Source organism: Cygnus atratus, chromosome 3 (assembly GCF_013377495.2).
Source record: "Cygnus atratus isolate AKBS03 ecotype Queensland, Australia chromosome 3, CAtr_DNAZoo_HiC_assembly, whole genome shotgun sequence".
In the NCBI taxonomy this organism is placed as follows: Eukaryota; Metazoa; Chordata; class Aves; order Anseriformes; family Anatidae; genus Cygnus; species Cygnus atratus.
This window is the reverse complement of record NC_066364.1, coordinates 77,800,761-77,810,747: the sequence shown is the minus strand read 5'-3', so window position 1 is coordinate 77,810,747 and position 9,987 is coordinate 77,800,761. Positions and strand designations below refer to the sequence as shown.

At 42.3% G+C, this 9,987-nt stretch overlaps 1 protein-coding gene across 2 annotated transcripts in view; it reads right to left on the bottom strand.

The window, feature by feature from the left end:
* The window catches only part of CCSAP (centriole, cilia and spindle associated protein), a 31,647-nt gene that overhangs the window by 16,333 nt on the left and 5,327 nt on the right, over positions 1 to 9,987 (bottom strand). Inside the window, exons 2-3 of one of the 2 annotated variants that reach the window (XM_035538578.2) lie at positions 7,529 to 7,812; positions 5,030 to 5,219 (exon numbers count right to left, since the gene is read on the bottom strand). In XM_035538578.2, coding sequence (XP_035394471.1) covers positions 5,046 to 5,219; positions 7,529 to 7,812 — 458 coding nt within the window. In that variant the 3' untranslated portion in view covers positions 5,030 to 5,045. Of the gene's footprint in view, positions 1 to 1,225; positions 5,220 to 7,528; positions 7,813 to 9,987 lie in introns of those variants that run through there. The other variant, XM_035538577.2, reaches the window with a different exon arrangement.

The window sequence follows — 9,987 nt, the reverse complement described above, 5'->3', positions numbered from 1 at the left end:
CTGCCTGATAAGGTACATCCACAAGACAAACCTTAGATGGTCTCAAACAAAAAGAACACTTGTGCTAAATTCATGGTGAAGCTGAGCTGGTAGAGTATCTATCAGCTAGGAGAGTATCAGCAGCTAGGAGAACTGGAGCACTGCTCAGTGCATTTCCCAGCAGCAGGGAAGGGGCCATCACTGTACACCTTGGCAGCAGCACCCCCAGCATTCCCACTGCACAAGGCAGCCCCCACCCTGGGGCACTGCTGCTGCCACCCACTGTCAGAAAGGCAGCAGTTGCAAGGGCTGTCTTCCGCAGAGAATCTCAGCTCCTGCATGTCAGAGCTGTGAGGCTGCATGCAGTTACTTGGTTCTTAGCTTTGTTGGGTTTGCCTTTTTGCTCTGACAACTGCAATACTGATTAATTTCTAGATTTATTAATTTCTAGGGAAGATACATCTGCCTAGATCTCTTGAAGAACATGGTTTCAGAAGTTAGATGTTTCTGTGCAACTTGAATCCTGTATATGCTCTTATAACTTCTATAGTCTACTTAGCAACACAGATTATCTCCTTTCTTTGTACTCAATTAGACATATCTCCAATAGGAACTATGCCTATTGAGCCTTAAAAAAAAAGAACACTATGAAAGTTATTTGTGTATATGGCTCATTTGCATTCATATTCAATACACTGAAAGAATTAACAAAAGACTTCAGGGAAAAGCTCATTGCAATACCAGGGGAAAAACATACCTGGTAGTTTCAGTTGGCTTCCTCATTCACTATATGTACTTGTAGAAGCATATAGTAATTCAGTGCAGCCATTCTTAAATAACTTTTCCCATTTGCAACATCATATTTGTTCCTAGTGATGTGGCTTCTTGCATTTCCCCCATATTACCCTTTTTCCAGCTATAAGTTAAGATTCACAAGGACTTCAGCCTGCAATTGAGACAGCTTGTTACAGTTTTGGCTCTGTTTTTTTAATTAAGTTCATGCTACATAAAGCCAGTCGTCTAAGGAAAGGACATCAAAATCATGGGAGAGTTATAGGAAGAACATAGGAAACAAACTCAGCTCTCAGGATGACAGTTCTGTAAAGACTGGTGCTAGTTACCAGTGTCACTTACTCTCCGTAAGAGGAGAGGATATGAGAAGCAGAGGCTGTAGTCTGCAGTCTACAAGAACCCTGTAGCAAAAATCTTGAGACCCAAAGAATACCACAGTATAAGCACTCCAGGATACTGTGTCACTCATTTTATTCACATATACAAGTTGACACTACACTATTAAATATAGACAATACAGAAGCATTAAAAACATACTATTAAAAACTTTAAAAAACACATATTGCTTCAAGCTTAGATGGTATTTCCCTAGAATTTTTAAAGTGATTTAAAGTGAATTCAGTGCTAACAATAGCTGAGGCAGCTTCCCATTCACTTCTACCCCTAATTTTATAGGTGCTATTGTCAAGGTGTTGAGTCAGACTCTACATATGGCTTTGCTGCTGAGTGCACTGAGATAGAAAACAAACTGGCACATGCAGGTTATTGGACACCAGTCCTCAGATTGCTAGCTTTTGGTCCTTATCAGTAAAAAAAAAAAAAGAATCAGAGGCCTTTATAGTTCAGTTGTACTGCATTTATACCATAAAAATTAGAAGGGCAGTATATACTCCCCTAGGTGTTAAAAATTTGATTAATATGCATTGGGTACCTTGATAGAATTCATTACCAGAAATTCAGGTCTGTCCCTCAGAGTTAAGTTTGGCTCTAAATCTAGGAATCACCTTGACTATCTCAGCTTCCAGTAAAGACCACCATAGTTCATAGCTGCAGAGATGTGACAGCAGTGACTGAACAGGCATGCTACTGTACTTTACAGGGACATTCATATGCAGTTTTCATTGCAACATTTCACATTGTGAACACTAGTCTTTACAACACTATAGTTAAATTGCAGCGTTACACTGTGAAAGTCTCATTTCACTTAGCTGAGTGCTTTCAGAAACTTAAAGGAATAAACAGTTACTTTAATGAAGACTGGACAACTGAGTATTCAACTGAGTATTGACTGTGTTCTTACAAGGTTTTACTGGTAAAACAGGAGTGAAAAGCATTCATAACTTGGCTCAATTCTAAAGTCCATGGCAAGACAAAAGTCAGAACTTTCTTCATTGATAGGGTAAACACTATCTAGAATGGAAAACAAAGTCAAACTTGATGCAAAGCAACCTGCTCCTTTATCTATGGAACGTAGTTAAAGCTTTGACACTTGAAAGTTCAGTTTTCCAAGTCATTTGTCTGGTCAATCAAAATTCATGTTAAAACACTAGAATAGTTCTCCAGACCTCAGCCTGGCACGCCAAATATTTTGCATATACAGCTTGCAGTTATCAGGACTATACTATTTCACAGAGCCTAAGCAGATCTACTAACCTTTTTTTAAAAGTCAAATAATGCCCAAATATAAGAAAGCTACCTGATCAGCAGAATTTGCCCCTCACTTCAGGCATTACATTACTCAGACTAAAATTGCACCAACATAGCACCCAAGATTTTTAGCTACGGACCATTTAAAAAAACACAAGTGACTCACATGATCCAATTACTGTCACTGCTATCTTCTAACTTACTTTTGGTGGGGAACAGCTCTTGTCCAGACTAGGATAAGAACTAGAATATTTCCTCAGTACACAGCAGCCCAGATGCTGCTGAAAGTTTCTCATGTTCTACAGAACACCTGCACAATCCTGTTTTGAGACTTTCCAGGTTTGGTACCCAGTATCCAAGGCAGAAGACATTTAAAACCCCTAGTCCAACATCTAATGGGAGATCCATCTTATCCAAGAATGGGAACTTAAGGCAGGCACTGTCATCTTGGCTCCTCCATTCTCAGTAGGAAGAGAACTCTGGAAGCTGCCTTGGAAAGCGAGGCAAGTCCATGATCAAGAAAACTGCTTAATGTGACAAAACACACGGAGGGTACACAGTCCATCTGCTATGGTCACATGAAGTCTACAAAGCCAGAGGTGTACACAGCAACAGAACAAGCTGTATTTAGTAGGGCTGTTAAATAGTACTGAGTTAGTGCTTTGATACTGTTGTTCAAAACTAGGGTGGATTTCTGAATTGAAAGTGTCAAAGCAACTTGACTAGGAAAAACAGCATGCAAGAACATAATCCCACATGGAATAAAAGCATTCTGTTGAATAGTTTGTCTCAGTTTTGGACAGAGTTTTGAAGTTTTAGAAAGTTCTAAACTGTGGCCTACTAAGAAGTTGGAATATAGTCATTTTGCCACGTATTAACATCGTTAGTCATGCTCTGCTTCCCCAGTTTTAAAAGCTGTAAGATCTCTGGTTGGTAGCCTGAACAAGAGTTGTCAGGACTTGTAAAGCTTTATACTTGAAAATCAGGTTATTTCATGGGGTCAAAGACACCGTAGTAAGACTGAAATTAATGAAACCATTACTGATACAACAATTAACACTAGAAGGCAGCAGTGTTTAGTCCCTCCACATGAGTACTTTCAAGAACATCCACAACCAAACTCAACTACGCATCTAACTGTCCCTTGTTGCAGCAGCAATTCTAGTCCTGCTTACTCACTGAGATTGTGCAGTGAAGCAAAGACAGGCACAGGCTTCTGCTGCAGAAGTGCAAGTGTGCTTACTGTGAGAAGTTGTCTAGTCTGTAAAAAGCAAGCTTCAAAAATGTTAAAGGTAACCAACGTACATAACTAACACAGCACATCTGAACAAAACCTTAAAGCTCACAACTACAGGAATAGCCTGCCTAAAGTTTAGTTATCAAACTGAAAAAGTCATTCACAGCAGCCTGAGGAGAAAAAACACTAAGAATTTGACAAACAATGACTCTTAATATGTAAAGGACCTACAAACTGAAAGCATTCAAGCTCCTTTATATATATTCTTTAGTAAAAGGTACCTCTCCTTCCTTCCCTAGCCCTCACCCCACTAGCAAGGAGTTCTGCACCAATTTTGAGACAGAAAGCTTCTCAACTTCATCTACAAGCATCATCAAAAGTGATTTAAGTTTAAAACCCCTAACAGCACACTCATACAACACCACCACATGGAATGCATGTTGCAGTCTAACCCCACTGAGCGCAGATATTCGTAAGTGTTAAAAATAGACTTCACTAGACAGAAGCCAGCCCACTGATAAACTGGCATTTACATGATTAAATGTAGAATAAGTTGACCACAAGCTTAATACAGTGGTGCGAAGTTGATCCTGGTACAACAACCAACTGCCTGTTGAGCAGCAGCTGTCGGACAATGATTGTCTACATCAGTTATTTGGTACAATAGGCACAGCAACAGCAAAATGATTCTGTAGCTGTTTCTTGCTCTGAAAATTAGTAGTTTATTACAATGACCTTTGTAACAGCAATGAAAATTAAAAAGTATCACCAGATTCACTGATTAAACAAGTTTTTTGAAAGCCTCTATATACAGACAACACTTGGCATTTGTCTGCCTAAAAAGCATCTATGTTTCTTAGTGCTGCTTGCCAGACCTACTGGCTTTCCTGTTGCCTGTCTTAATACGCTTATTTTGGTAGAAGTATTGACTCAATAGTACTATAAATACAAAGGCACCTCCATCACACCTTTAAAGTTTCTCCCCCCTAATATAATACCCCATCCTCATGATTTGGAGGACTTAACTTTGAAGTAAGGGACAGCAGATTACTCATAACCAAGATCAAAAAGTGTTTGCCTCGATTGCCAGTATGCCAGGGTTCCCCTCCACTCCCCCCACCCCCAAAACAAGTCAACTGAAACACATTACAAAGATTCCCAAAAGGGGAATTGTTTAAAAATTTGGGTAGCTATATCTAAAAGCTGCTTCAAATGTTATGGCTCCAACTATACACCCCACTGTGAGGTAGGTAGCCAAGATAAAAATACTGTAACAAATATTTTAACAGCTGGAAACTCCCTATAAAAACCTTGCATAAGTAGTTTGGTTCCTTGCACCAGTGTCCTGATAGGCAAAACTTTTTATGACGATACCTAATGGAATCCAATTTCACCGAGCTCTTGCCGAGTAGCATCTCATGTACTCCGTCATCCAAGGGTTGTCTGGCGGGGGAGGTTTTATCCGGCAAGCTTTCTCTGTTTCTGCTGATCGTACTCGCCTCTGAGAAAGCTTCCTTTTCTCCACTTGTCTCCTGTTCTTTGCTCGTAGAGCAGATTCATGAATCTGGAAGACCAGAGTTAGTATTACAAGCAGGAAAACAGGCTAGGAACCCCCCAGGAAAGCCAAGGGTCACTTGCTATTTATCCCAACCTCCATTCTGAAGAAACAGGGTTTGCTAGGAAGATTACATTTTCTTCTGTAATTTGCACCACTAATAAAAGAGAAGCACAGAACTTTTCCGTAAAGAAATGCCTCAAACTCTATTCTGCAATATTTCCCCCACTTCATGGTGGGAAAGACTGCAAAAATTTTTAATGTTTCTCTTAATCTTAACTCTGACATTTTAAAAACCTTGTTTCTCCTATTTCTACCATAGAAAATTCTTAACTATCCTTCAGTATGCATCCCTTAAAATCTAGACGTAGTAGTAACATCAGTCCTTAGAGACTGCTCACTAGATACTGAAGAACTTCTTGACCTTTAAACATAAAAACCTGTGTCCTGATGCATGTTCAAATTATCATTTTCACCAAATTTGGTCTTAATAGCTAGCTTCTGTGTTTGCTTGCCCCTATTTCCAGTCTTAAAGATCTCATCTCAAGAGAGTAAGAACTTTGAAACATCCAAGAAGAGTGACCTAGGCAGGCAGTAAGCAATCCCTCCCTACAGAGCCAACCCTAGTGACAGAGCACTACCATGGCTTACATACTTGAAAGTGTTTCAGAGGAATCCTGCCATTCACTACAAACCAGAGACCCTTAAGGGTTCTTTAACTTTGTTTCTAGCATGAGAAATGTTAGAAGTCTTTCAAAGTATCAATCCCTCTGCTCCAGTTAGACATTAACATCTACTGGGCTTCAACAAGGCACCAGTCAGCCACTTCCACCTCTGATCCAACCTTATCAATCCAGTAACAGCATCCATTACCAGGATAGGCAGCTTCTTCCAAAAGCTGCAGGTCCTGTTCCTCATTTCCTGAAGAGGTCAGCTGCCCAGGAAGGAGAAAATGCTTCAAACCCCTTCCAAAACAGCCTGCTGGAAGTCAGCTGCTGTACCTCACACATCGACAGCACATCCACCACATTAATCCTCAGATATCTTGTCTCAGGGATTCAGGCTCCGAGATTCAGATCCCAGCTTTGGGATGCCTGGTACTAACTGCCTGCTGCTTTTCTCCTGTTTTCATGAAGTTCAGAATGCAGCAATGCACTTATAAGAGCCAGTTTTGCTGGCAGCACTGTAACAGCCAGAAACAAGATAGCCAGGCATCAATCAGAACTTCCAAGTATTGCTCAAAACAGGTTGGCAACAGGTTAAAAGCTATTGGAGTCAGACATGCCAAACATCTTTAGGTTTACTGCTGTAACTTTAATATTAATAATACTGTACTGACAGTCCTATCTACAGTTACATACGCCTCTCTGAACTGCTTTCCTCCTCTGCTTCTCCCCTCCACACCTAACCCAAGTTCTTGACTACCACACAAGTGTTAACTCTAGTGAGGAAAGCATTAGCAAGGACCACAGGTTGCAGCTCTATCCACAAGCACACCCTACAGAAAATGTAGATACTTGGCTGTGACCAGTACGAAAGTGCATATCCAGCATTCCATATAGAGGTGTCTTCAATCATAACTTGTCACTCGCATTTATTCATCTGATGCCTGTCATCTTTCCTGTGACATTAGCCATCAGTGTAGGCAGACGGGTTCCTGTCTGATGAGAACTCTGAGTTTCCTGTGGGTAGGAGGGCTCTAAGCCTCCCAAAAGGTTTGTGCATTCAGGTCTCCACTGTATGCTTGCCACACTAGAGGCTTGCAGGTACAACTACTGCTGCATTTTGATGGAGAAAGTACCAAAACCACTGTTCCTTCATACAGCGATTTTTGGTATCACCAAAGCTGGACTCTGCAGGCTCGACTGGATACTGTGGAAAACCGGCTGTCTTTATGAAACGGGGTTTAACAACACGTAGAAAGACTCTGCAGCAAGCAGAACTAGGCATCCAAACATGTTTTTGTTCTTTGACACTTCGAAAGCCTTTTCACAGAAATACACTATTGCCCAGAAGGACTAACCTGACGAAACTCTGCTCATACAGAACTCGAATCACAGCCAAACCTGGAGGGATGACATCAGCTCTCAAAGGAAGCAAAGAAAGCCCCAAACTTCACTCCTGTATAACATAACATAGCCACAGCAGGATAGTACTTACAAGACAGTACCACCCACAACAAAACAGAAGCTGTTGAAGCCCTCAGTTCCCCATGCAATCACAAATAAAAGCATCCTTGGAATTTTTACCTAGATATTGTGTGCCTTTTCTAGGCACTAAGTCATCAGTGCTCACTTAAATAGAAGCTTTTTACTTACTTCATTCACTGAAGCAGAAGCACAGACATTGTGAGTTTTCTGGCTTCCAGTATCTGTCTGTTTTTCTCCCCACCCATACAGAGCAAATGGATGTTTATTCTCCTTTGGTGCATCTGTCTTTTGAGGACTTTTGGCTGATCTTCGATCGTTACGACTGGACAAGGCACTTCGGCTTGGACGTCGTCCTGTACGGCTGGTTTTATCTGCTTCCTTTGTGGAAGTGTGTTCTACAGTTTTTTCTTGCTCTTCCTTCTGATGCTTTTCTTGATCTTCTCTTTCTTTTTCTGAAAGAAAAAGAAAAGGTCTGGTTTGAGCTCCCAATGACAACAGTTATGCCTATCTGCACAGCCTCCTGATACGTCACTGAAGCTGCACTTTTTTTTTTTTTTAGCAATGGAAGACATCACTAATTCCACAGCAGCAAAGGCATACCTTGCTCAAACGCCTTCACTCTTTAGTGACTGATATTTCCAAGCCCATCCCTCTGCACATCAGCTTCCACATATTTAAATGAGGCTACAGAAGCCTAATAGCTCCAGGCAGCAATGTAAATGCACTAACAATGTTTCCAGTGATCTTCCGTATTCACTGTTTCATCCTTTCGTCTTTCAGACAGCAAACAGATGGACTGCTGAATGGCATGTAGATGCTGCCAGCCAGAGAACAAGCCTGATAAAGCTATGTAAAATAAATCCCTCATATTACAGACATCCACTGAAAGAAGAGCGCAGTTCATTTTCAAGCTCCCTGATTATTCATGCCTACATCTTGATTATGGTTTGCTGTTTACATAGGAGAGGAAAGTATGAACCAAAGATTTATAAAGCAATCAACATCACCCTTGCTATCTGTTCAGTGAAGAATGTTTTATGTTTAAAGCATCACAGCTGCCCTAGTTTCCCCACCTTCCCTAACACCATGTCACCACCCCCCCAGCTTCTGACACCTGACAACATGGCTGACATAACCAATGCCGTTTTATACAGCAGTTATCTACAAGCAGGGTGATCAGCACTGAGAAAAGTACACTTGGCCACCAGCACGATGAAAGCCCCCAGGGCTGGGCTGCCAGGATGCAGTGACCCCATGACAGAAGGGAGTACAAGAGCACATGAGATATTGCCCACAAAAAGCAGCATCTGCAACTTCCAAGTGGGCCTTGTACCGGAACTGCTGCTGGATGGCAAGGCCTGTGCTCCCCTGTGGCCAGGATACCACCATGGTCATCGTCCTCCAAGGACTGATGGACTTGGGTGGTTGTGTGTATTCTGAGTCTTGGTCATGAGTATTGTGTTCCACGTAGCTTGCTAAGTACTTGACCCACGCTGCAAACGACCCAGGTGATTAAAAATGAAGTAATAATAAAGCTATGCTGATTGCTAAAAAATCTATATGAGGATAGAGCTCTAATTATACCCACAGCTTTCTGGCCAGTCCTCTACCCAAGATCCCTAAAGGCCCTGCCTGTTCCCATAGCATCAGGTGACAAAGGTGACAAAGGGGTGCAGCATTCGTCCACCAGACATTAAGGTTTACAGAACCTAACGTGCATCATCTAAATCTGCACATTTAGATGGACACTGAAGGCCAGATCAGCATTATACAAGACATATATATAATATACAAGATAAGACATACACAAGCAGACATCGTGACCCGGTTTTTCCATGACTTTCAGGCCAACCATGCCTTTTGATTAAAAGACAACCAAAGCCTTCTGTTAACCTAACAGCACAGCAGCCCGCTACTAAGTGCTCTCCATTCAAGGGGCTACCTTTGTGCTTGAGCTGCAGCCTTGCCCTGGACACTCAGCGGTGCCCTCAGGCTGCTCACAGAGCAAGCTGAACACGCAGGACTCCTGCTGCACCAGCTGCAAGCTGCCCATGCTCCAAGTCATGTGCTTCCAGCAAGCACCGGCACACTCTGGCACGTATGGAAGCAATTCCTCCACTGGTGGAGGATGAATTAATCTTGCTTACAGCTTGCTTACATATTGAGAGGTTGACCACAAACAACTAGAACAAACTTTACAGAAGTACTGTCATTAAGAATAGAAGGACTTGCCCATCCCATAACACAACAGCAACTGCTCATGCTAATTGCTGTGATTTAGCTAACCAAGCTTGCGCGTGCCCAACCTGACACCGCTTTAATTTCATTCCATATCCATCCAGCTCTGCCAGAATGGAAGTTACCTGCTTGGCACAGCGGTGCTTCACTCGTACCCTCGCTCTGCCCCAGCAGGGTACCAGACAACCTGCTGCATGCCCCAGCACTGCCGGAGGTGGGCTGCCTGCTCCACCCAGCTACTCGGCTTGTTCGTTTCCTACTTGCTGCCAAACCAGCACAGCACCTGGTGCTGGGCCCTGTTCAGGGCCATCTTTATACATGTGCCCTCCAAGCTGTGCAGGCGCAGCATTCAGAGACAGATGCCGCTGCAGTATGACCAAGTAGCTGTT